At 39.7% G+C, this 27,945-nt stretch overlaps 4 protein-coding genes across 4 annotated transcripts; 2 read left to right on the top strand and 2 right to left on the bottom strand.

Moving 5' to 3' along the window:
* Positions 1-7,700: 7,700 nt before the first annotated feature.
* Positions 7,701-11,059, top strand: GGS22DRAFT_137789 (fungal-specific transcription factor domain-containing protein). Its single transcript, XM_047958641.1, has 2 exons — positions 7,701-8,319; positions 8,557-11,059. Exons 1-2 carry the CDS (start codon positions 7,952-7,954, stop codon positions 10,652-10,654), a joined length of 2,466 nt encoding a protein of 821 aa, XP_047818881.1. The 5' UTR covers positions 7,701-7,951; the 3' UTR covers positions 10,655-11,059.
* Positions 11,060-13,753: 2,694 nt separating this feature from the next.
* On the bottom strand, positions 13,754-15,482 carry GGS22DRAFT_162591 (uncharacterized protein). The gene is made up of 3 exons (XM_047961240.1): positions 15,243-15,482; positions 14,555-15,174; positions 13,754-14,483 (listed from the first exon to the last, which is right to left on the bottom strand). The coding sequence occupies exons 2-3, from the start codon at positions 14,739-14,741 to the stop codon at positions 13,858-13,860; spliced, it is 813 nt and encodes a 270-aa protein (XP_047818880.1). The 5' UTR covers positions 14,742-15,174; positions 15,243-15,482; the 3' UTR covers positions 13,754-13,857.
* Positions 15,483-16,507: 1,025 nt separating this feature from the next.
* GGS22DRAFT_137755 (alpha/beta-hydrolase) lies at positions 16,508-19,160 on the bottom strand. Its single transcript, XM_047958640.1, has 2 exons — positions 18,724-19,160; positions 16,508-18,659 (listed from the first exon to the last, which is right to left on the bottom strand). Exons 1-2 carry the CDS (start codon positions 18,813-18,815, stop codon positions 16,595-16,597), a joined length of 2,157 nt encoding a protein of 718 aa, XP_047818879.1. The 5' UTR covers positions 18,816-19,160; the 3' UTR covers positions 16,508-16,594.
* Positions 19,161-19,881: 721 nt separating this feature from the next.
* GGS22DRAFT_162585 (putative acetylornithine aminotransferase precursor) lies at positions 19,882-22,092 on the top strand. Its single transcript, XM_047961239.1, has 2 exons — positions 19,882-20,833; positions 20,893-22,092. The coding sequence occupies exons 1-2, from the start codon at positions 20,483-20,485 to the stop codon at positions 21,916-21,918; spliced, it is 1,377 nt and encodes a 458-aa protein (XP_047818878.1). The 5' UTR covers positions 19,882-20,482; the 3' UTR covers positions 21,919-22,092.
* The last annotated feature ends 5,853 nt before the right edge of the window (positions 22,093-27,945 follow it).

Genomic DNA, 27,945 nt, shown 5'->3' with positions numbered 1-27,945 from the left:
AATTCCGTTATTATTTTTCATTTTTAAACTTTTAATTATTTAAGGTTTAATTTTTTTTAAAATATTATTTAAATATTTTAATTTTAAAATTCGAATAAAAATTACGTTTATTTTAAAAACTTTTTAACGAAATTAAATACGCCGTTAATTAATTAACGTTCGCGTATAATTTAATTTCGCTTAAATAAGATTTTTTATAATTAAAATTAACGAAAAAAAAATACTTTTTTTATTTCGTTATATATTTAAAGTTTTAAAAAATTTAAATTTTAACTCGAATAATTCGAATAATAATAATTTTTAAAAGTTTTAAACTTTTAAATATTTATCCGGTTTTTTAAAAAAACCGTTTTATTCGTTTCCGTTTTTTTATAATAATAATAAATTAAAAAACGATAATAATTATAATTAAAAAAACGAAAATCGTTTTTTTTAAATTATTAAACGTATTATTAAAATATTAATTATAATTATAATTAATTTTATTTATTTTAATAAATTTATTATTTATAATAATAAAAATTTAATTAAATTTAAGTTATAATTTATAAAAATAAAAATATATTTAAAAATTTATATAATTAATTTTTTTAATTATTTTTATTATATTAATTAAATTAAATTATTATTTATTAATAAAATTTAATTATAATATTAATAACGAGTTAATTAAATTAAACGATTAAAAGTTATAAATATTTAAAAAAATTATTACGAGGTTTTTAAAAAACGTTTTAAAAATTTTTTTAAAAAATATCGTAATTTTAAAAAAATATATAAATTTAAGTATTAAAAAAATATAATTTAATATATTACGAAGTTAATAAATTTTAATAAAATAGTTTAATAATTAAAAACTACGTTTTAAAATTATATCGCGAAAATTTTTCCCGATAAAATTATTAAATTAATATATTTTTATTAAAATATAATTTCGAAAATTAATAATAATTTTATTACCGTTATTTAAAAAACCGGTTAAATATATAAAAATATATTAATTAACCCGGGTTTTTCGTTAATAAAAAACGAGTTTACTTCGATTTTAAAACTTTTAAAATTAAATTAATTTAATTACGAAAAGAAAAACCGTTTTAATTTAAATTAAAACCGATTTTTAAAAAACTTCGATTAAAATAAAAATAATAAAAAGTTTAAATTTAACTTTAAAAATAAAAAATAATTTAATAATAAAAAAACTTTTAAAGGAATTAAATAATTAAATATTAATTAACGTAAAAAAAATAAAAAAGTTTATTAAAAATACGGTAAAAATAATTATTAAACTTTCGTTTATTTCGTTAAGAAAAATGTTAATAATAAAAAATTATTATTAAATTTAAAGAAAACTTTTTCCGTTAAATAATTTCGAAATAATATAAAAAAAATTACATCGTTATTTTAAAAAAAAGTTAAAATTAACGCGGTAATAATAAAAACTTTTTATTTTAAAATTTTTAAATTTAATAACTTTAATAATAAGTTAAATTTTTAAATAATTTTTATATTATATTTTATAAAAATTCACGGTTAAAATTAAGTAATATTTTTCGCGTTAATATTATTAAACGTTTTTTCGATAATTTAAATAATTAAATATTTAAACGATTTTATAAAAAACTTAAATTAAAATAAAAACTTATCGTAATAATAATTTTATTTTATAATAATAAAAAATATTTTATTTATATTTTATTTAATATCGAAAGTTCGGTTTTTATATTTTTTATATTTAAAATTAAAGTATAAAAATTATTTTTAATTAAATAATTAATTTTATACTTTATAACGATTTTTAATAATATTTTAATATAAAAAAATAAACGTTATTATTTTAAAATTTTAATTTTACGTTATTAAAAAAATTATTTTATTTATTTAAATTTTAAAATTAATGTTTTAAACTTTAATTATAATATTTTTTTTTCGTAATAATAATTAAAAAAATATTAATTTTTATATTTTTTTAATTACTTTAAAAAGATTTAATTTATTTTTAATTATTATCGTTATAATTATATTAATTAAATTATATATAATTTAAACCGCGCCGTTAAATTAATTATTATAATTTTATAAAAAAATATTTAAAAAATATTATTTTTAGTTTCGAAAAAGTTTTATAATTTTATTTCGATTATAATTCGAAAAGCCGAATAACGATTTTTTAATTATTAATTATAAAATTACGTTATTAATTTTAAAAAAAACGTAATATTTTTTTAAGAACTTTTATATATTATAAGCGAAAAAAAATTTAATATATTAAAATTTTAATTAAAAAAAATATTAAACTTAAGTAAAATTTAAAAGTTTATTTTTACTTATAACGTTTTTTTAATATTTATAAATAAATTTAACTTAAAAAACTTTTTTCGATTTATAATTAATTACCGAAAATTTAATATTATTATTATATTTATTCGTTATTTTTTACTTTTTATTTTTAAATTATAAACACGGTTTTATATAATTAAATAGTTTATTAAAATTAACTTTAAAATAAATTTTAATTTAATTTATATTCGAAAAAGTAATAAATAAAAAATAATTTTTTAATGTAAATACGGTTTTTTTAAATATTTAATAATGTTTTTCGATTTTATAAACGTTTTTATTATTTTTTAAATATATATAAATAATATTTTCCGTGATTTAATTAATACCGGTTTTTTAATATATTTAAACGATTTTTTAATTTATATCGATATATGTGAAAAATATAATATTTTAATTAAAAAAGTTTTTAAATAATTTATTATTTATAATTTTATAATTAATTTTTATAAATATTATTAAACCGTTTACGAAATTAAATTCCTCGGTTATATTATAAAAGTTTATAATGTTTTTATATTTTAAAATAAAATTAAATATATTTAAAAATAAAAAGTTTTTTAAAACTTAAAAAAGTTATAATAATTTATTAAGTTTATAAATTTTTATTAACGGTTTATTAAATCGTTTTTATATATAATTAAATTTATTATAAACGTAAATAAAAAAAATAAAAAAAATTAAAAATAAACGGATAAAATGTAAGAAATTTTTAAAAAGTTTAAAAAACGTTTTATTATTATTTTAATAATAATTTATTTTAATTTCGATAAAATAATGTTTATTAAAATTAATACGTTCGATTTTATTATTAATATAATTTTATTATAAAAAAACGAAAATAATAAATTTCGTTTCGTCGTTTTTTATTTTTATAAGTTATTTTTAACGGAAATAAATTATAAAATTTACGATAAAAAATTATTTATTATTATTAACGTATTTTAACGTTAATATTAATATTTTAAAAGTGTTAAATATTATATCGAAATATATTTTAATTATTAAAATTTATTTTATTTTATTATTATTAAAATTTTAAATAAATAATAAGTTAAATAAGTATAAAAATTATTTATTTTCGTATTTATTATTAATTATTATTTTAAAAAATAAAACGATAAAATCGATATTTTTTTTCGATTATTATAATATTATTTTAAAAAAAAAAAAACTAAAAATTAATTAATTATTTCGGTTTTATAAAAAAAACATTTTTCGCATTTTATTAGTTTTTTATTCTTAATTTTTATAACGGTTTTATATATATTTAAAAGGTTTTATAATTTTATTATTTTAAATTAAACTTTAAAATTTATAAATAAAATTAAATAAATAATTTTTAAAAACTTTAAATATTTTAATTTTTTTATTTATTTTTCGAAAAACATGAAAATACGAAATAAATTATTTTATCGTAAATATTATTTTTATATTTCCACGTTTTTATAATAAAAAATTATTAATTTTAAGTATAATATTAAAATTATAAAATATATAAAAATAAATAAAACTTTGAAATTAATTATATAAAACTTTTAATGGTTTAATATTAAAATTATAATAAAAGATTTTATTAAAAATTATTATAAATATTAATAAAATAAAATTTTTAAATATGCATTTTATAGTTTTTTATAATTTATAAAACTTTATTATAAATTTTAATATATTATTATAATAAATTTTATTATAAACTTTTTTTTATTAAATAAATATAATTTTATTTAAATTATTATTAATTTATTTATTAAAATAAGTTATTTTATTTTATTAAAAATAAACGAAAAAAAAATTAAAAATTTAATTAAAATTTTTATTAAAGAATATTAAAAATTATATAAAATTTTTTTCGATATTATTTTTAATTAAAACTTTAAATTTATAATTTATATTTAAAAAAATTTCTTTAAATTAATAAATATTAAACCACGTATAAATATTACGTTTTATTTTTAAATTAATAGTTAAATTAAACGATTTAATTAAACTTTTAAAGTTTATTTTTAAATATTTATTAATTACGAAATAATTAATTAAAAAAACCTTTTATTTACCGTTAAATTTATTTATAATAATATAGCTTTTTTATTTACATATTTTACGTTTTTTTATATTAATTATAATTATTATTTTACCGTTTATAACTTTTTTTTCGATATTTTTCGTAATTTATTTAATTAATTTTACGTATATTAAATAATATAAATATATTAAAAAACGTAATAACACTTTAAAAAAAACCGGTAAAAAATAAAAAAATAAATTAATAAACGTTAAAAAAATACGCTCGTTTATAAAAAACGATAATTAATAATATTAAATACACGGAATATTAAAATTAAATAACCGGTTAAAAAATTAAATAAAAAAATATTAAAATTTTTTATAATTTAAAAAATAATTTCCTTTATTATTATTAAATTAATTTTATTTAAAAATTAAAAAATTTATAACTTATTTTATATCTTATTTATCGAATTTTACCGCGTTAATAATTAAATAACTTTTAATTTTAATTAAATTTTATAAAAAATAACTTTAATAAAAATAAAAAATTATTAAATAAATAAAGTTATAAATTTTTTAAAAATTTAAAAAAAAAGTAAAATATTTAATTAAGTAAGAAAATTAATTAATTAAAAAATATTAAATTTAAAAACTTTATAAATATATATTTAATAAAAAAATTAAAACTATTATTTTATAATTTTATTAATAAAACTTTAAAAAACTTTAAAACTTTTAAATTTCGGTTATATAAAATTACTTAAAAACGAATATTAAAAAAAAAAAAACTAATATTACACGAAAATTAATATTAAATATTATTAATATTAAAATAAATATTATTAAATAATTATATATTATATTATTAAAAATATAATTAATTAAAAAAATATATTAATATATAAAAAAATTATATATTAAAATTAATATAAAATTATCGAACGTTTAAAACTTAATGTAATTTTAACGTTTATTAAATAAATTATTATTAAATAAAATCGTAAATTCCTTTTCGAAAAAAAAAAAAAGAAATTATAAACTTTAAAATCTTAAAAAATTATTACATTAATTTTAAAATACTATTCCAAGTTTTTATATTAACCTTTATTATAAGTTACATCGGCATAAGAACGAAGAGCACTCGATCTTTGGTACGTTTCATGTTAGTTGTCTTTAGTGATTATATGTATTTTTACCTTGTCGTGAGCCGTCGTCCGCCGGTGGGACGCTCCTCTTTTCATATGCCAGGTTTTATTAAATAAAAAAAATAATAACGATCGGGTCATAAGCTCACAGACGATTTGCCTACATCGTTTGGTCCTAGCAATGCTTGTCAAAAGCTACTAAAACGACGGACCGGCCACTGCCGCTGGCTAGGGAGGAATCCCCCCTACAAGTAGCATACTTAGCATACCATAGTGTACCTAGGCTCCTAGGTAAGTAGCATAAGGTATTATTATTATTACCTTGCACCATTTTCTTGCCAACTTGTACTTTTATTAGCGTCTCGCCAAGTCGAATAGCTGAAAGACCGGGGGTTAGGCCGCCGCGAATGACAGTTGAAATATAGTAATGATGAAAGCTACTGAGCCTGGAGAAGGGCCGTGAGACGGCGGCGGGGGAAATAATAATAACATTAAAAAAAAGGAACGAAGAGGAAAAAACGTCTACGCTACTTACTTCCTGGGTTCCGAATGCACATCATGCACCCGAACGGGCCTGGTCGACCTGGCACAACCGAGAGGAATGCCGACTCGCCAGCCAGCCATCCAGTCAACCAGCCAGTCCTACTTAAGATGTCCTGCACTAAACAAATGCGCAGCTACGTTCTAGGTACGGTACAGCTTTCCAGTGTGGAGGTTGCATAGTCTAGGATTCTTACATGGCCCAGGGCAGGCCAGCCGAACCGACATCAGGATGCTTGCTTAGTAGTAGGGGAGTAATGTCGCATGAATGTACTTGGGAAACATACAACATACAAGTTCTGAACATTTTTAGAATCAACCTGGGGGAGGGTTTCCCTGACAGACCATTGGGTCTCCGCGTAACTATACTAAATACCTAGAATATCTTTCCTGGGAGTCGCATCGCCCGCGCTCGAAGAGTTACAGTACCTAGGTAGGTACGGTACATGTGCTAGAAAGTCGGGTTAACATTACTGGGTAGTCGAAGTCGAAGATAGGCGCAGAGGTGGTATGTACAGCAGAATAAAAAAAAATAAAAATAAAAAAAGAGCCACGGCATACATTAGGTATGTACCTACCTACTACCTACTACCTACTACCTACGACCTATATACGTACCTCATACACACACACATATACACACATAGAACGTCTATTAAGCTCCTTTGGAATGGTAGCCCCGATTCGCCATCGCGGCTTGCCCCCCTTGATCTGGCAAGGTCCCTGGGTTTTACTACAGTATGGCTACCTGTGCTTTATTAGGGTCAGGCTAGGACCCAGGCCGGCGGCCCACCTACGCAGCTCGAAACACCGTAGAGCTAGCGACTTTTTGTCTACTGTCGATGAACATCGTCCGTAGCCCTGTTCGGTTTCCTTCCTTGTGCTCTATTTGCAGGGGTCGTTAGTAGCAGAAGGATTCGGTTTGACCCCTCCAGATTATATTTCCGATTTTTGCTTTGGCGCCGGACTAGGGCGGGAGACCCAGATGGAATATACATGTGCATCTCTACCTTTGCGGGTTTGCCATCGTCCTTCTCCTCAAATCACTGCCTCTTCCAGAACTCGTTACTCTTCTCCCGTTACCAGCTGTCCCTGGACGTCGAGGCGGCACATCTGCCAAACTTATCATCGTCGACCCGGACTTCCCTTTAAGTAACACCACATTAAACCCGTATTGTAGCCCATACCTACTTTACATTTGTACATGATCGTTGTCGCCTACCGGCAGGACTCTCCCTTCCTATTTAGGCAATCCTTCTCTTTTTCGACCCTCTTGAGACCAACAGGAAAACAACAAGGAACCAAAGGAACCAGAGGAACTTTCAACCGAGCAGAGGATAGGAATATTAAATGCTGGATCGCAACAGCCCTAGCGCTTCCGAGACTCTGTTTCCAGCCGGTCATCCATCCCGCGTAGTTTGGGAGCCCCCGCCGGAGCGGTTTGTTGGGTTATTGAGCCATCAGAGGAGGCGGGACGGGTGAAAAAAAAAGACTAGAACTAGAACGACTTTTCTAGTAGCACAACGCTGCTGCAACACCGCGAAAAGGCAGTTGGTCCCTAGGATTTTCTCGAGGGCGAACCATAAAAAAAAAGGACGAGGGTTTTTGTGTGTACTAGACTCGGGCTCTGCGGTTTTTTGGTGCGAGGGTAGTTAGCTTCAAAGTCGCCTCCCCCCTCGTTGAGAAACCACTATTCGCCGTATGTTCATCATCCCAGGTCTCAACCACGGTGGAATGGTGCTTGGATACCGTTCTAATACCTGGCCTTTTCCAAAAAGACGTCTTCAGCATAGTTCTCTGCATGTTCCTTGAGCGGTAAACTCTCCCCAGCAAGTCGCCCAACTGGGGAGAGCCCGATCCGAGGAGGACTCCGCCCGACCAAGCCGCGAATAGCTTGACACGGGAGTTCTCTATCGACGATGGCAGCATCGTCACATAATCCGTTTCCTCGTTCCCCAAATCCATCTACCAGGTCGTATGACTCTTCGTCGGTATCGTCAGCAACTTCACCTCGGCCGCAGGTTCAACTCCTAGGAAACTTGATGAGTTCCAACGCGAGACCGAATACCAACCAGACGCCGCAGCCCATAGGCATTCCGCCCATGCCGCCGGCGACTCAAACGGGATTTCAGCCGTATACTCCGGTTACGGCAACTTCCGTGATGGGCCGAGATTCGCTACCCCCGACGGAGTCGGTAGCGAGTACCCCGGGACTCTCTAGCGCTCAATTATCGGCGAATGTCTCGGCTCAAAAACGTGCCTACCGTCAGAGGAGGAAGGACCCTAGGTATGTGTTCGGTAGATGGGGTTTTTCGTGTGTGCATGCCTAGGTTCGATCGAGAAAGTTGCATAAAGCCTCTGCTCGCTTACCCCCTGATCCCCCTTTTTTCCCTCGTAGAGAAGAAGCCCAATGCTGACTTCTAGGTACGGGGTATGGAGTGAACGAGGATTGACTTTTCCCTTAGCTCTTCCAGCACGGGGAGGAGTCGATGTTCGCTTCTCCGAACTCTGTACGTGTGTAAAGCTGCGATGCCTGTCGGGAAAGAAAGGTCAAGTGTGATGCTACAGAAACGACAAGCTGCTCAGAATGCTCAAGCCGCAACGTCAAGTGTCAATTTACCAAAGAGACCAACCGGCGGATGTCGTCTATTAAACAAGTACAGGATTTAGAGAAGCAGATCGAGAGGGTACGGAGGGAAAATAGCAATCTACGGCGCACTCTTTCCGAACGGGGCGAGCACATGGACATCGATGTAGAGGTAGCTGAGCAGTCGCCGCAACAGCTTCTCCCGGAGTTAAACTCCGAACCCAGGAGACGGAAACGGGCAGCCCCTTTACTTCAAGATCCCTCCCGAGCGAGGGCGGCATTTCGAAATTTCTCAAAGGGCGTATTAAAACCTCCGGCGCCATATCGACAGCCTCAAGCCTCTATTACTACGTTCGATCTTCCTAGGCCACCATTACCGCCTAAGGCAGCAGTGGATAAGCTCCTTCACACGTATTACGGAGCGGCACATATCATGATGCCAATACTGCACTGGCCAACGTTGCAGCACCAAGTGGAAGAGCTTTACCAAAATACTACTGACCTACAGCGAGTTCCCATATCTTGGCATTCGATGTTCTTTGCGGTATTGGCAGTAGGAAGTCTTTTTAGCAACGATCCGTATCCAGATCGGACATTACGGGCCAACGAGTTTCTAGAAGCATCTAGGAGCTTAACAGATCCGTGGAATAACGACTTCGACCTGGATAACGTTCGAGCCTCGTTTCTTACATCGCTCGCTTTGAATGAGTTGAATCTGAAGTCGGGGGCTTGGACATGGCTGGGAACTGCTGTACGGAGTGCGCAAGATCTCGAACTGCATTTGGAAGTCGTTGGTGTGCGTTCTAGAGTGGAAACAGACATGAGAAGGAGAGTCTGGTGGGCGATATACACGCTCGACCGAACGTTATCTCTGGAGCTCGGGCGCCCATTTATGATCGACGATGCCGACTGCGATGTAGCTCTCCCCGAACCATTCGATGACCATTACCTGCACACCGAAGGCCCCGTGCGTCCTCCAAATGCTGCACCACTAACTCACTTTTTGCACGGAATCATCAACATAGTGCGGTCTTTCTCCGCCATGAGAAAAGCCTTCTCTAACTCCGTAATCGAACCGCCACGCCTAGCAACATTCGACAGTCACTTTGTTGCATGCCAAAAAATGTTTCCGGAAGCCTGCGAAGCAAATAACAGCACACTAATCGCTCCGCACATGCTAATGCCTCTTGCCTACCTCCTTAGTTCCCGACTACTTTTACATCGTCACAATCTCGCACCAGGCTGCCCTCCAGAAGCAAGAAACGATGCTATTCAGCAATGCAAAGCCACGGCAATAGAAACAGCAAATTTGATCGCACGGACTAACGCGACGCTTGCCGATACAGCCACAGCCCTTCTCGTAACCCACATATTTCGCTCTACGCTGTTTCTACTCCTAACAGGTTATTACGAGCTAGCATCTACGTGTCTGAGAGCCCTAAAATCAGTTGGCGTGCGACGAGATATCGTTATCCCGTGCGGGCGCTTTTTATCGTTTTTCTTACAGATCCTAGGAGCCAAGCAGCAAGAACTACTAACCGTGCTCCCGCGTTCGACGACGCCCGGTTACCCACCGCAAGCGGTTTTACCCGATCCAAGAGCCGTCCAAGAGGCTTTATTAAAGGACGAAGAACTCCTGATTTACGTAAGCGCAGATATGCAAGCTAGCACCGAAACGTCTTGGGTATGGATCGGTGCTGAGCGCGAGGCCCCGTTAACGACACCCCTATCGTCTACCGGAGGCGGCCTCGCGCACCCCGATAACCGGACGGGTTTAAGTGCCAAAGAGCGGGAAGATTGGGGAGGGTGGGACAATTTAATAGATCTTACAATGGCTCTAGCTTCCGGCGCAGCAAGCCCGGCTCCCGGCTACACACCTCGAGCGCAAACATTACCTCCGATTAAGGTCGAGCAGGGAGTGAATTTACCTGGAGGCGGGATCGCTGAAATTGGGAGTAACAGAAATAGCCCGACCGCCGGGGCAGCATCGGGGAGCCGGAGCACGGAAAGGATCAGCATCGCGAATATAATTTAACAACGACATCCAGGCCGTGATTACCCAGGTAGTAAGGAAAGGGAGATGGTGGTGCGCAAAAATAAAAAATAGGGGGTGACCAAGCCGGATAGGACCCGGACGAGACTACGAACATGAACGAACGAACGGACGAAATACCCCCGTTTATTCGAATTTTTTTTCCCCAGTTAATTTTCGCATGATGGCGCTCTGGAGGCTTCCGTGACGCATTTTTTACGACTGTATTATTTATACCATTCTTTGCATCGCCAAACGGTAATACCCAGTTTCCGATATGGTGCCAGTAGAACATCTGTCAGGGGTTATTTGATGTTTTCCCCCAGGCGGCTCCCGTCTGCTTCTTTCGGCTCTGTTCCGTCGACTAGAAAAATCTTCTTTTTCCTTTATAACGTACTCGGAAACATGCGGATGATACCAGGTTCTATCTACTACTGTCACTACTGAGATTCCTTTCTTCTACCCACTCCCCCCCCTTTTCGGAGCCACGCTTGGGCAGACATGCAAGACGGTCGGATTTCGGCGTATGTTTTGTCTCGGAGGGACGCCCGCAAAAAAATACCCAGCGCATATCGGTTGAATCAGGGGAGTTTGTTTGGGATGTGGTGGGTGCGCTAAAGGCCTTGTTGACGAGACGTCAAGGGCTTTGGATGGACACTCTCCGTTCGGCATATGAAGGGGACGTGGTCCCAGGGAATTCTGTAGCGAATTCTACTAAGCATTACGATAGGCCCTACACCTAATCGAACGTGCATGATACGTGTATATGGCAGACTCATGAATATAACTAGCGCTCGCATTCAGTAAAACAGAATGCGTTTTTCCTTCTATGAACCTGGTTATTCTCGGCGATCGTTTACGGTCACATGCGTATGTACTTGCAAGGAATATCGAACAGACATCCCATCCCGTCGAGTTGTAACTACGACGGTCCGGCTCGGCGAATCACGTACCTGGGCAGATAATATACCTTGCTCGGTGTGCAGTCATTCGGTAGGTCCGGTTCATTTTAGCCTGATACAACCGAATAACCGACGCTATCAGACGGGTCCTAGAATTCAAGCCTCGTCTGACGTTTCCATACGCGCAGCCCCGACATGACAGGCGTCCTCGGACGCCTAAAATCTTACAACCTGATCCGACGACGTGCCTTAGTCTCAGCTCTGTCTGGATATATCTGTCCCGGCATTTCCGCCTCCCTTTTCTCGATAATGCATACAGGTAACCTCCTTATACACATAGCGTTGATGTGGAGCGGAAGTACGCCAAGCGTTCTACTCTCCAAGCTGTCCGGAGCCGAAATAGCACCTGTTCTTGGCCAATTCCATAGGCATGTAAGGGGATTCCGAAAGGCATAAATATTATACCTGTTCTGCAAGAGCCATTATCAAATACCTAGGCACCTAGGGTGTGATCCACTATGCACGTTGGTGATGGCCTCCCTTAGAACGACGTAGCTGGGACGAAGATGGAGGAGGGGGTAGGCTTAGTAAACACCCTCGAAGACTCTCCCATTGGTAAATGCAGTGTAGAGGGAGCTCTACACACCATCCTGCAGACGTGGGATCATGAAACAGCAAGGGTATGGAGTGCGTTCTGTTTTGGTAGTCCAAATTTATTGGGGTTATTCAGCTCCATAGTCCGCATGTCACCTAGGTAGTGGGATAGTCTTGGCCCTGTTCTAAATTCGACGATGCCCGTCGAGATACCACTCAACTGATAACCACATCGGGTTACTTCACACTACAACCAGACATCGCGGCGCAATTATTGTCCCAAAATCGGTATACCGTTATAGCCCTATATTTTCCTGTCTTAGTAAGTCGGGTATTGCACCTCGGGTAATTCTTGCCCGAGCTTCGACGAATCCGGGAGCTATACTGACCCAGGCGGCGAGGACGTAGTATCTTCATGTCGGAAGGAATATATCGGCTGTAGATCATATGAGTATGAGAGACTTATCATGTGAGTTATCCTCTGATCGAGGTTATACCTACCTCCTAGGTAACCAACCATGACTCGTTTAAAAATAGGAATCGACTGTCAAGCACACAGTCCAGGAACAGTTAGCGGATTCAGGTAGAGAATTTCGAGCTAAATCTTGTTTATTTACACAGTTCCATAATGGAGACTAGCTCTAGTCAAAGGGGTCAATTTCTGCCTTGCCATCATCACTACAGCTTGAATACTAGGCCCCTGAAATTTTATATGGTTACGACATACCGGGAACATTGGTCGGAATAGGGGCTTGTACCCGTTTGGTACCTACCTACCTATCTTTCATGAAATTTTATATATGACTTGTAATTGGGGTTAGATCGCATACAGAACGACAGATTAGTACACTTCCAATTTATCAGGTTTATTTCCAACTTTGATAGTTTCAACCTGTTTACCGATGCTTAACGTCGATATATAGCCGCTCCACCCTACCTAGTAATATATGTCCAATTCTAGTGATTCAAGTACAAAAATTCGTAGTCTCTATAATAATCCAATGGTGTGTAGGTACACAACATCTCACGAAACAACGATCTAGACCAGCGGAAGGTGAGGTACATAGAAGCAGTGTACCTGCAATAGAATTGCTGCATTCAACGTGACCCGATACGCTAAGCTTGAGTATTGTAAATATAACAAGGTATAGATGATAGCTTGCTCACCACTCAAGTGAAATACTTCAAGGTTTTCCAGTTACTCCACGAAACAATTTTTCTTAATTAGAATAGGAGGTCATTAATAATTATGGCCCTGAGTATAACATGATGACATAATCTGAGACAGTGTTGTTGGGAGAGATATAGGCATTCCTAGGTGCACTGGAGAAATTTTGACGCTGTGCTAGGGGGGTGCTTTTAGTCTAGGTACCTAGTTGTGCGCCGATACGGGTTACCCCTTATCAATTCTAGGGGCCTCTATTTGTTACTCAACAGTTGGTTTTTTAGATCGCAGAAGGTTTATACAGATCTGGTGTGGCCAAGGAAAGGGGGAAGTGAATCTATCGTCTGTCTTATATGGAGGCCTGAATTGAAGCCCCCCTGTTATAAGGGACGATGGTGAGCAAAGGAATCCACTTAAAGATAATTTTAATTAAGAATATTCACTGTTTTGCTCACATATTAATTGCTTATAAGGGGATTCTCTTCGTTGCCTGGGTAAATAACTTAGCAATCAGGGGAGGACTAGGTATTGACTAAGGCTATTATTCATCGAAGATCAAACTCCCCTCCATGGCTCTCATCAACAACAAGCCAGCGCATCGGGCCATCAGGGAATTTCGAATACGCAACAACCAGTGTCCTCCTTTCACCAGGCCTTACATCGTAGTTGATGAAGTCGCATGTGGTAGTAAAGCTGAATCCTTGAGAGGCATATTCTAGGAGCCGTTTGTTGAGGGACTCATCGTAGATGGGCTGAGAGCCCCAGATGACGTTATGAATGCGGATGACATCGTTACAGGCGTATTCGCAACCCTCTTGGATGCCCATAAGACGCCTATTAATATGCTCAAGTTCGCGGCATTTCTTATCAGCTTCTTCGGCCTCTATATGATACCTATTGTTGTGTTCAATAGCCGCGTCACGTTGCTTGATCGCAGTTTTGAGCTCTCCTGCACCTTGCTCGAGTTCAGCTTCGAGATCGTTGATCCTTGCGTTCGCCCTATCAAGCTCTTCGCGCGTTTTCTTGAGGTCCAGTTCTACGTCCTGGCGATCCTTTCCTGCTGAGCGTAGTTGGTTGATGACCGCTTGCATGACTTGAATCCGTTTATTATACGACTGGATGAGATGCTCGGAGGGTGTTGTTGTGCATGCATCTTTTCGTGGGATTTCAGCTAGAGATATGAGTGAGGAAACGGTTCGACTACCTAGTTGGATGGGCATAGAAGGGTTGCGCGATACGTACGAGAAACCTGTTCGTCAGGCCTCCAGTGTGGCATTGTAGGGTTCGGTGATGCCGTGGGAGAGGGTGAATTGACGCGGAAGAGCTGAACCTGTGGACCTTGAACGGTGCTGTGGCTCGCTGATAATCGAGACTCCAAGGTCTTCAAGACGTTTCCGCGATCTAGACTTGTATAACTCTTTGTTTCCATAATCCACCCAACTCGGACTTAGAATGCGATTGTTCAAGATCGTAGGTAGTTGATAGTTCTTAGAATATCTTGGCTGACGAGGAACTAGAAGTGTTCTACCAAGTAGATAATCGCATAACATATTCACTCACACAACGTCTAGCTGCCCAAGGATTGCGTCACATGCATACTGGCTACGAATCAAGATTAGGAAGTTGCATGAACATCGTCCTCCGAGGTCTACATAGAGGAACCAACCAGGAACGTCGATGCGTCGTGAGACCATATTACATGAATTGCGGCCATTAATACAAAGGGATAAGGCTCTTCTTGGGTCCGTGAATGGTCGATTTTTATAGGACAATTTTCTCCGATTATTCTGTGAAAGTGTAATTTTAAATGAGTTTTCTAGGGAATGTATCTCGAATATTCTCCGATAGATTCAAGAAAGTACCTGTATATGAATATAGGTAAGCAATTCATAAGACTAGGACTAAATCGATTGGCTCTTGATGTTTATACCTGATTATCATCGAAGACGGTATGTTTAAGCGCGCGCGGCCTTCTGATCGGAGCGGCCCGCTCAAGCTAATCCATGGATGTTGTGTTCCCGTTTTACTAGCCAAGATATATTCATGGCTAGAAGAGTCAAGGTGCAGATGGATGATGGGATAAATACCGTTGGATTTTTCATCAGGTCGCCGAATCGCGCTTAACGGAGGTGGTTGTTCTGGTGAATAATTTCCTAACCGGTCACTCGGCCTCCAGATCCTGTGTGATATGGTCGCCGACTACGCTTATATCCCCACTCAGCTTCTCATATTATTAATGTATTGTCGTCGGTATTGGATAGCCGTGGATAAGTGGCAATAAGCGAGCATAAACTTATGCATAATAGACGTATCATAGAAGAGGGTCTGCTAGGAAACCCTCAAAGGATCTAGATTATCTCAGGTGGCCTCAGCCTACGTACGCTGTAAAAGGTGTTGTACTCCCCCGCCACACCTTTTTTTCGACCAATCAGAGCCCTTTATCCCCATCCCACACCTTTTACAGCACGTAGTCTGAGGTCCGGTTAAATTAAAACTTTTCTGATTTTATTAATAATAATAATAAATAATTTATTTACGATTAAATTAATTACGTAACGATTTATAAATGTTTTAAAATTTAAATATAAATTATAATATATTAATTTTAATAATAATATTTTTTATTTTAATAAAATAACGCGGCGTATAACGCGAATTAATGAAAATGTATAAAATATATTATAAAAAATATATAAAAATATAAAACGGTTTATTTAATAATATATAATTCGGTTATTTTTTTAAAACGTTTTTATATTTAAAAAAAATAAATTTTAAAAATTAAAAAATTAATTACGAAAAATAATTAAATTAAATTCTACGTTTAAAATATATTTTTAAAATTATATCGATATATTTTTATTATAATATTAATAATTTTAAAAATATTAATGCTGCTATTACTATAAAAGTTTACTAACTCATGCGCGTTTTTTTTCAACGAAGCCTCAGACTAGTATACCGCGCTGTCTGCGCATAGGGCCCACAAATACAAAAGCTCGAGCCACCCCTCAAGCCATAAACAAGCCACAGCGCGGTGACTAGTCTGAGGCCACCTGAGATAAGATCTAAACTGATCCGCTAGTCGAATGGCAGATCGGGTACACATTGGTGTTAATATCGATCTTCAAATCAACCTTGCTAGACGTATACACGACATGAGTGTCAGGACGATACTTACCTACGGACGTTTCCCACGAGCACCCTGAAAGTCGCTGGAATATCAGGTAAGTATTGGTTCCTAAGTGTTTTAGATTAATTCCGTCGTCTACCAAGTATAGCTTAATCTTCCTCATGCGCACCGGTCAAAGATCCGGCGAGACCCTGCATGCGTCGACCCAGTAGATCGTCCGAACTATCCAGCTTCACCAGGCTCTTCGATTTCTGCCCCATTCCGGTCCTTCCATTAGACCTTCTCTTCCTCGAATTTCCATTTGGTTTATCTACATCGCCCTCTTTCCCTTGTTCGGGGCTGCTTGGTTTCGCTGGTAACCCGTTGCTGACGGCTCTCGATCGGAGCTTCGTCATATTTATCTCAAGAGGCCGGTCTTCGTCGCCGCTGGATTCGGTGCGCACATGACGTGGCCGAGACGCATTCTCCCGTTCACTCCTTGCCCGCGCCTCCTCCGTCTCGAGCAGATTCATAGCCCATCGCGCGCAACGGTCGATAAGCTTCCACGCAGGTGGGTACAAAGTTGGAAATTGAGTGAAGCCATGACTAATTCCGGGTATCAGAACGACTTCAGCGACATCCTTCTCGTCGAAGTCCGTAATGTCATCTAAGCCTTTCATACCCTGAGAGCTACGCTGCGAGTGCCAGGCGTGCTTTGCACGACGCAAACGTCCTGCGAAAATGACAGTATCATCGACCAAGGGATCCCGTTCGCCGGTAAGGAAATACGTTTTAGGGAATTTCTGTAATAGGAAATCAGGAGCCAGTATAGGAGACAAGAGGTAGTCCTGCGAGAAATCGGGTCGGTTGTGGGGTCCGATGTATAGAATGATCATCGCGCGCATCATCTCGGGGGTTAAAACACGATCATTGAAATAAGAGATCATAGATGCCATGGCCAAGCGTGTCCGCATCGGTTCGGGTCTATGCGACATCGGTTTGATATCTCGGCTCGAGGTTGGCGCCAATGATTGGGACTTCGCCCAATTTTGGCGATTGGCGTGGGAGTATTCCGGCTGAGGACTACGAAGCCCATCGTCGTCTGCGCGAGTTTCTGATTTAGACATCTTTGTGCCTGGGGTTAGGCCAGAAGGCTCTTCATCTTCATCGTCCGATTGGTGGGGTGTGCCGACAAGGTCATTATATTGCATGCTCTTGCGACGTAGGTAGTCCTTGTTTGTCACCCTCATCCGCCGGTCTTTAATAAGAGACATCTGCTCGTCAGACATCCAATTGCCGATATTCATATCCAACCCAGGGTACATGAGCACAAGCCCGACTGGGACGGGCAGATCTGCCTGGGCCGATGATTGACGCCGATCAGTGGCGCTCTCGATTACCATCAAAGTCATTGCTGTCGCAAGATTTCCGCCAGCGCTATCACCAGTTACCACGACCTTTGGAATCTCCAACCCCGACATCCCTATACACCGCCCTTTACTCCTAATGATAGTCGAATACACATCAAAACATTCATTTAGTGCGTACGGATACGGGAATTCCGGGGCCTTCTTGTAATCTAGACTGAGCACCGGAAGGCCTGTCTTCCCGGCCCAGGCAAATAGCTTATCATCGTTGCATCGCGGATCCATAGCCACAAAGCCTCCGCCGGGAATGTCTAGAATCATCCTGTTGATGTGCTCCAGATCCGAAATCGGTCCATCATAATACAGCCACCCAGAAACGGGTTCCTTGTAATCGCTTGTGCTAGGTCGTGGAATACGGATAGCTCGCGCCGGCCACCGCGTAAACCGGGGCCTCATGAGATTCTGAAAAGTCCGTAGATATAGTGTAGTCCCTTTGTTCCAACTGACCCGCAGATGATCGACTGTCAGGGCTCCTCTAACCTTTCTAACCTTCTCATCCGCGCGTTCGGCTGCTACCATATAGAATACGGAGAACACCAGGCTAGCTATATCTCTTATCCATTTTCTCCTTATTTTCATGGCAGTCCAGAATCCCGCATCGAGGGCGGTGAGAATCCAGGTTGCGCGGAAGTATTTGGCGTCGTACATATTCGCCATTGGCTCCGGACTAGCAAGTCCGACGAGAGTACTGAAATTCCGGGCAGCGTACAGATACATCATCGTAAACACAACGGTCTGCCATGCTGTTAACGTTTTCGAGGAGATTTTAGATAAGTATCGAGCAAGTGGCGGGCCATGTCGATGACCTCTGATTTGTTGTTAGTAAGGTAATTTCATACAGAGGCGCGCGGAATGACTAGGTAGATTCTTACTTGAACAGATAGAAGGACCAGAACGTCAGCACGGCAAGCACCTGGAGCCTTCGCGACTTCACAGAAGGCTTGCCGAGAACGTGATCTATCATATTGTACAATGACAGTCCAAATTAACCGTCTAGAAAGAAGGTGGAAATGTAGGGTTTCCCAATTTTTACTTTAGAACATAATACTAGACATAACCATCCAACTCAGAAGATGGTGCTGTGTACCTTACTGAAGGGGGAAACGACTAGACTTAGATCACGGAGTAGATTTGCTCTCAAGAAGAGATGCAGCATGTGAATTGCGGCATAGTTCCTTGCAACAATTTCTCTTTAGCCAAGTTAGCCAAGTTAGCCAGGGAAGGGCGAATTGGGTTCGAGGACAACGTGGGACGGACGGAGGATTCGGATGACAAGCTTGGAACAATAGAAACGGGTTCGTGACATAAAGTCCGAGGACTAAAGATAACGGCCTGCTAGGTTAGAGGCTAGGTTAGAGGAAACATTGTGGATTATTTGAATTATTGACCGAGCTGACAGGATGAGATTGAATTTACAAGCTCGTGAATGGCTGGGATATGATGAAACCCAGAACCTATCGGCTTCTTTGGTGACGTTTGCGTCGAGGGAGTAAGATGGAAGGACCTGACATGTGAAAGTCGCCTTACTGTCCAGGTCCACGGACCACTCTTACCACTGGCCACGGGTGCTAACCTTAAACCGATCAGCAGGCAAACGAAATTTCCCCATTCCCCATCCCCCACATCCGATTTGGGTCTAAGGATTCTCTAGCCTATCAGCACCTGAAGATCGCGGAGAAGTCAGGGGGGGCAGGGGCTGACTTTGGGTACCTCAAGTACCTAAAGTAAGGAATGTAGATGTCCCCGCGTTGGAGATTTGGAGAACTGCGTGCGATATTACCGGCATCCGAGTATTCATTGGATCTTGCGGATTTCATGGATCCTATCCTACATATGGATCGCATCCAAACCTACTTACAGCGTACATGTAGTAGCTGAGCATCACCTACTAGAATAGATACCTAGGCTACCTAGGTAGTAGGTACCAGGTAAGCAGAGGGGTTCATGCGTTATGCCGCCGTGTAAATGAAAACTGAGCTGATGATATGTAGTAAGCCATCTGCGACCATGTGCCATAAAATATGTGACCGATTGGCCTAAGCCGTCGAATTCCAGTCCCTACCAACCATATATAAATGGGCGGTCGCGGTTAAATTTTAAGGCAGTGCAAGAACGGCTAGATGCGCTTGCTGAGTGATTGAATTGATTATTGATTGCCCTCGCTTTCGAAGAAGATGTGACCAGTCAGCTATAGTTCAAAAGAGACTGCTCCATTCAAGAAGCTATGTAAAGCTTCAGTGGATTAAGTTAAGTTACCGAGGCGCGTCTGTGCAAGATAATAATTGAAGAAGGTAAATTCTAAATATTGTCAGATTAAGTTCAATGTTGACAGAAAGAATGAGTCTCATTGCTACAGGTCACAGCGAAATCGGAACCAAAATTTAGGCTAGTGGTTATCGATAGAGAAAAAAGTGGCATTTCAGGTGGGATTTTAGGGATTTCCAGGCGGGCAAGTGGGATTCATGGATGGTTTCACCAACTTTTATTTTCTTAAGTGACTTCCTTTCGGCATTTATAAAATTAATAAAACTTAGGAGTCATTACTCTCTTTTCTTTCTCTCCTCTTTCCTCCCTCTCTCTCTCTCTCTTTCCATCGTTGATTTGCGACTTCGCGACTTTGCGACTTAAGAAATGGCTTCCCGATTTGCCCTTCGACGATTCCCCGCGACCAGAGTGCGCTGTCTGTCTTCTCAAGCGACAGCAACCTCCAACCTATCGCAAAATGTCCAACAGTCCATCTCCCACGAAGCCAATCTTCCAAACCCCGACCCTACGGAAGATTCCCCGACCGCAGCTTTAGTCAAAGAACACTCCAAGTTTATGTTGGCAACATATGCTAGACCACCACCGGTATTCGTAAAGGGTGAAGGTTCATATTTGTGGGATCTAGAGAACCGCAAGTATCTAGATTTCACAGCCGGAATTGCAGTCAATGGACTTGGCCACAGCCATCCCGGTCTAGCCAAGATCCTCTCGGATCAGGTAGAGAATCCAATGCTCTCTTTTCGTCCGTACTAGAGATACTAATAAGCTCTTCTTAGGCCCAAACTCTATGGCATGCATCCAACCTATATTACAACCCTTGGACTGGCGCGCTTTCTCAACTTCTAGTCGAGAAGACCCGAGAATCAGGTGCCATGCATGACGCTGCAACCGTGTTCGTCTGCAATTCTGGCTCTGAAGCAAACGAGGCAGCTATCAAGTTTTCCCGAAAGGTTGGCAAGGCCTTAGACCCTACCGGCGCGAAGCACGAATTCGTCTCTTTCCACGGTTCATTCCATGGAAGAACCATGGGAAGTTTATCCGCGACGCCCAACCCCAAATATCAAGAACCCTTCGCGCCGATGCTCCCGGGCTTCAAGTATGGAAAGTACAACGACATCGAAGCTATCAATGATCTCGTGACCGATAAGACATGCGGTGTGATAATCGAACCTATCCAAGGCGAGGGAGGTGTAAACGTCGCCACCGATGAGTTCCTGACTGCCCTTGCGAAGCGATGTCGTCAAGTTGGCGCCGTCCTCATCTACGACGAGATCCAGTGCGGTCTAGCAAGGACTGGCACTTTCTGGGCTCACGCTCACCTACCCAAGGAAGCCCATCCGGACATCATCACTACGGCAAAGGCTCTTGGCAACGGTTTCCCTATCGGTGCTACTGTAGTTAACAGCCATGTTAGTGAGAAGATCAAGATTGGCGACCACGGCACAACATTTGGCGGCAACCCGATGGCATGCCGTCTCGGACACTACGTGGTGTCTGAGCTATCTGATCCGAAGTTGCAGCGCGACGTTATTTCCAAGTCCAAGACCTTCAAAGAAGGATTTGAGCGCCTGCGAGAACGATACCCTGACCTGATTACCGAAGTTCGCGGTAAAGGTTTAATCCTAGGCTTACAGTTGACCCAAGACCCCACACCGATACTGAAGGCTGCCAGGGAGAGGGGATTGCTAGTGATCACCTGTGGAACGAATACGCTCCGATTTGTCCCTCCTCTCACCATCAGCGAGGAAGAGATCAAGAGCGGACTTCGTATCCTAGAGGAGGCCATTGAGGTAACTCGATAAACTTTTTTGTTCCATCAGCAAGGCGTTTCGGTTTACTTAAAAAGGGGTCTCGTCTTCCAATTAGATTTTTATATAGTCCCAGTTCTAGACATTGACTCGTTTAGCGATCATGATGTATGTACTGCTTGGGCTGAAACTTCCTACTGCATATAACGAAGACAATAAGAGCGAACATAGTTTTGATTTGCATAAAGGCCTACCTGTTCTATTATATCTGTTCGCCGTCAATGACCGCCATTATACCCTTACAATATTGGGGTAGGTCTCAAGACACTTTATCAACGGCATCACCATTTCATTATAGGACTTGCTCCTAAGGTGATGAGATTAGTCCCATCTAGAAGCTCCGCGAGTACCTAGTATATTGAGCCTTTCTAGTAAAAGGTCAACCGGCCGGAAAATAATTCGAGAAATTGGACCCGTGGAGTAATGCTATAGCCTTACTTCATGTAGACAATCCAAGGAGTTGATGCGATACCGCGGTGCAATAACAGAGTCATAAGAGCACTCGCTGCTATGTACTTATGACTAGATTACCCCTAGAGCATTGGTTCACGAGTACCTCGTCTTAAGTTCACCATCTCCCGAGGCCGCAAAATGTATCATGGAATATTACTTAGTCGAATTACGTTTTCACTACTACCAGCCTGGTTATATTCGAGATTTAGGATCTATGCAAACTATTATGTACCTATTTAGCTAAATCACAGGATTATTACCTACCTACCTACATGGTACTATAGAGGGAACCTCATGTTCGCGAGAATCATTCTAAACCTTATTCAATCATTACATGCATAAGATCGATAGAAATTGAGCACTTCCATTCTTTAGGTAAGAATCATTCTACTTATCTATGATTTCTTATTTGACTATTCATCTTATGTAAGTAGGTAGGTATAGATTCATAAACCAGGTACCTCAGTTATTTATACGTACGTACGTACGTACCTGTCTAGGTTGATCAGAAGGTATCTATCAGAGGTCTAGTAGAATAAGGGGCTGAGCTATGTAATACCTGTTGGCCCTAGTCCAGAGTCATCAAACGGATTTCCATACATGGATGTATAGTGTACTAGGTAGGTAGGTAGGCGAGGTAATTTCTGAGCTCTTCGCACGAGGTTACTTCCTCGTTCATGAAATCTACCTGGGCGCCTAGGTAGGTAGCCACTTAATAGTTGGTAATCTCATAAGTTGCTATAATATCCTATGCTAGGTATAGAAGGGCTTCAAACTACGGGTATCTAAGACCAGTACCTACACGTCATCTTTCTATACAGTCTCTTGCGATATGTTGTTTGGTATCTTGAGACTCAGGTTACAAGTCGTCCCAGTCAAGAAAACGTACACCCAACGACATCTATGAGTTACTAGATCGCAGACACGCTTCATTAGTAATATTAACAGCTCGATGACTCTAAATTATTAATGTTTCTTTATCTATCAAGCTCTACCAGTTCGTTTATCGTCCTATTACGATGTGACCAGGTATCTTAAGAACCTTAGGTACCTACCTAGTAGGTAGTTTAAGGAGTGACCCCTTTTCAATGTCAGGATATAAAAGATCCCCCCAATTCAGCCAATATACTGTAAAGAAACCACGTTTCCGAGGATGGTAACCAGTCTATTCAGCTAGTATCACTACAGCTTCTATGTTATTCGGACTTTGCCACTACTGGGAGGTAGCTAGGTAGGTAGATAGTAGGTACCTACCTACCTAGTATTGTCAACAATGTCGGACAACAGATCATTTTCTCAACGAAATCTACTTGGTACGTATGGATATAAAATCATGTTTGATAGGTAATGAGCATCGGAGATCACTGCTTGTCCAGGTTCTCATCAAAAAGCTTCGTGGGCATATCCTACGTCAAGAGATCATTGTCGTCGCAAGAAAACGCACCGGGCCAGGAAATCACCCCCCAAGCGGGAAGCGACTCAGGCGAGCATCCTCTGCAAGCCAGAGCAAGCCAAAGCCGAACTATACCGTTCCGCGGTTATTCAATTGCCGTGTTGTTCTAGCCTCCCCGTCCCATCGATTGCAAATAACCTGGATCCAAGAACTTCCTGTAAGCCCCGAATAACAACTTCCAAGGTTGCCAATATAGCGCAGCTCTCTCCGGCCGGCCGTTGAGCCCAGAACGATCTCATGGAGAATGCGACGGTGATAACCCGCAGGACCCCAGAAATCCCCATTCACTTCCAGGTCTCCGTCATCTGTACCTGCATATTAATTGATTAATTGCCTCGGCAGCCAGCGTGCCACATCTTTATCGACACGTAATAGCTGCGAGGGAGGGTCGCATTCACCGCCTCAATGAGAAAACGCCGTTTGCTCTCTTTGCGCCACGGCGCTCATTGGCTGCGCATACGGACTTTTTAGGGGGACGGAAAAGCTACGTAGGGAAAGGAAAAGGCCTCGTTGGGCATTGCTGCTTGACTGGACGGGAGAACAAACATGTCACGTCGAGATGATAGAAGCTACCAACCAGCGCCGAGATATTCTAGGCTTCACTTGACGACATCATTACTCATTAACACATGTTGGCATTTTGCGTCCTTGATCAGACCATTCTCGCCTGACGGCCTAGGCAGTAGGTACTCAACTGTAGGGACGAGGCGCTTCAACGGGCGTCAATACTAACGGCCTTGGCAGGAATAATTTATTAAGCCACTGGAGAATTTTACGTATGTAGGTCTTGTAGGTCCTGTAGGTCCTGTAGGTCCTGTATGTACCATAAAGACTTCTGTCACACCCCCGCGCGATGGAATTAGCGAATGGCGTCACCCGGTACGGGTCGCTCGACGTCGATCAACTAAATGCTGACACGCTGAAGCCACTAAGTGACCTCTCGTAAAATCTAAAGTAGATGGCAGGTTGCCGACCTCGAGAGCGGGAAGGGCCTTGGCCATAAGATGATCCTTCAAGTGACTTATCACTTGTCTAGGTACTTTGATGCACGATATGTATCCATGGATGTATGAGAAGATCAAAAAGCGGCGCGCATTCGAGTTGACATACTGACATATACGCAAAATACGTAGAGGCGCATGCGTGGTGGGACTTCCTCGATCTTAGGTCTACTTACTCTACTTATTCCACTTACTACTTCTTACCTAAACCAGCCAAAGCCGAAGAAAAAAAGTTTTCCTTATCCTTCCAATTGTGGTAAGACTTCGCGCCGTCTCTCGTCAGCTCGTTGTGATCTGACTTCGGTACCTGCAGATAGAACCATGCCTCTGGAGGGAGCGGGATGCGAAGGAACCATACATCCCACACCGGCCACAATAATTAGTGAAATGGTCAACCAATAGAAAATTGAGAAAGATGGTAAAAATAAAAGGCACAGAAAAAAAGAAACTTTGACTGGCTACCCACGTAAGCTCAACTGCCTCTTCTCTACCTATCTAAAGGATCCCAACCATTAGGTACGGGGGGGCAGATGACTTCCTTAATCGTCAATCGTATCGCGGCAGTAATACCCATCCTTTTGCTACATTGGTGAGAATCTATACTCCAGGTATAGGAATGAGGAATAAACGCAAGAAGAGCTGATAAACCAATCAGAAGCCGATCGCATGAGGCGAATTGAATGCTGCCACACCACGCGAGCGACGAGCCTACGTCCAGGACTTACCAACTATCTTGAGTTGGTGACATTGTCCCTTGCATTAGGGCTGGCTAGTGTAGGATAACCTATGGAGCGAGAGAAAGCAAAATAATTTTCTTTTGTCTCTTTTTTTCCCACTCGGCTCAGGCTAAAACGGGAAAGCTAGGAACATTCGAGGTTGTCAGCAGTTTTTATTGCCGAGAGCTACTTTAGACACTTCTTAGCACGAGTTCTAGACAAGAATCCCGGCCGAGAGGTGCGGAGAGACTGGAAGCAAGCAAGCAAACAATTGCCATCCGTTGTCGACTTCCAAGATTCATATAGACAAATACGAGAACATGGCTCAAGATGGCTTCGTAGAAACAAACAAAGATGTGGCGAGGAGGGAAGGTCGTGTTCTTGCCCTCGCATGGAAATGACATATATGGTTTCAGTCTTCCTCGTATTGAGGATAACAACTTCTCGCACGCCGCCAACAGTGTACAGGCATTCTTCGCAGCCCATTTGTAAACCGCGTTAGTCATAGAATTCATTCATCCAAGGCCCTAGGAAAAGTTTATTTCGACCTTGTTTAAGGAACTAGATTAGCCTGTCGGCCTGTGTACACGCTGTTGTCCCTAATCGGTATCCCTTGAAGCAGAATGGATGAGTCAATTCCGAGGTCGGTAGGACTATCGATACTTGTCGACCTAAGGTAGTAATCTTGACATACACGTGGCGCATTTATGAGGAGTGAAGAGTATTACACTGAAGCTAATAAACATTGGATTCACTTAAGCTCGGTCTGTTCCAAGTTCGATAGAGATGATGAAGCGCCGAGGTAGCGGAGGAAAGACTTTGGAAATAGTATATCTCTATTAGCACCGAGGAATTTCTGTTGGGTGGACCACAAGTACCTACAATACAGCTGTAGTCAGACCCGGGAGGATTTCCCGCTCCTCCACGAATGTTAAAATGATGGAAGTATCGTGTATCCATACCTACCTCCTACCTAGTACCTACCTCTTGGCTGGACGGTAAAAAAAGGTCCTTGCTGACCACCACCAACTTGCGTCTGACGTCTGACAGATCCGGAGAAGCGCACGTCTACCCGACTGGATGGTCAGTAATAGATGAGATGGCTGGAGATTAAGTTCAACGTATCTTGTGAGAATAGGGGGAAAATTGGCCCTAAAAGCGCCGCTGACGTGACTCCGAGCCGGGAGACGCAGCACCGGCACACACAGCCAAGCAGCTAAGCTGGTGTTTCCTGCGGCCACCCGGCGTCTTTGTACCTACCTTCACTCACGTCGTGTGTAATGAACGCCTTACAAAGAGAATACGACAGGAGAGAAGGCCCAATAGGACCTCGTGCGATGGTCGCATCCATACCTACCGTAAGGCTTCATACCCCGAGTTTTTTCGTCAGGTCAGATGTAGTGTACCCCGGCTGGCACACGAAATGGGGTACCGGTATGTATGTGAGCTGTTACATAGTATGTATGTATCTTTCAGCAACCGATACCACGTTATGTGTAGGTATCTTGTGGCAGCGAGGGAAAAGCCGCACGTTCATCCGTTCTTTGCGATCGATCGTACCTGGATGGATATCCGATTGTCCCGACGGACGGACGACGGGGATAAGTGCGTAGCGCATTTTTTAAGAGCGACGGGATATCATCCGGTTGCCGAGGCTGCGGTGGTAGTATGGATTCTCCTAGGTATTGTTGTGTATTACTCCTTTTAAGTTAAAAAATGTGCACATGTTTATAATTGCGATCTAAGACGAGAACGACAACATGGTGAGACGCCGCATGCGTGCATTCATGTAATAATGCTGTGGGATTAAAGACGTCATGTTGACCCGGCACCACTGCGTCGGCTCGGGATTGACATGGAGGGAGGGATCTCAACCCGTGGCTCAGAGCCTCCGCGAACCCGTCCATGAGCTCTTGGTATTGTACGTATTACTAGGTATGTGCATGTATGGAAATGCATTTTTACTTGCGCAGCTTGCGGTGTTAATCGCGGATTTACACATTAGGTAATTTTCTTTTTCTTATCTTTTCTTTTTTAAAAGCCATTTCAAATAATATAATTCCTTCGCCCGTAGCCGTATTGATATTATTGTATCGCATCGCGTTCCTATGCAATAGGGAGTTGGACTCGATCGTAACTAGGTACATGGTATGTGCATACAAGCAGACAAGGTAAGAAAGAAGGGTACCTAGTAATAGGTAAGGATGATGACCTAGAAATAGTGCGGAAGAAGCTTCCATACATTAAGCTCAGGGGTTCACCTGGGCTGTTGGATAGGTAATTAGCATGTGTTCGGACGCGCTGCAACTCGGCAAAGCTGGGGGGTATATGAGAACAACTTAAGATGGACGGGATGGATTGCTCAGCATCTCTAAATTTGGAGAAAATACATTACAGT

This window comes from Annulohypoxylon maeteangense (assembly GCF_022496945.1).
Source record: "Annulohypoxylon maeteangense strain CBS 123835 unplaced genomic scaffold GGS22scaffold_8, whole genome shotgun sequence".
In the NCBI taxonomy this organism is placed as follows: Eukaryota; Fungi; Ascomycota; class Sordariomycetes; order Xylariales; family Hypoxylaceae; genus Annulohypoxylon; species Annulohypoxylon maeteangense.
Note: the sequence above shows the minus strand (reverse complement) of the source record. Positions and strands in the feature narration are given on the sequence as shown.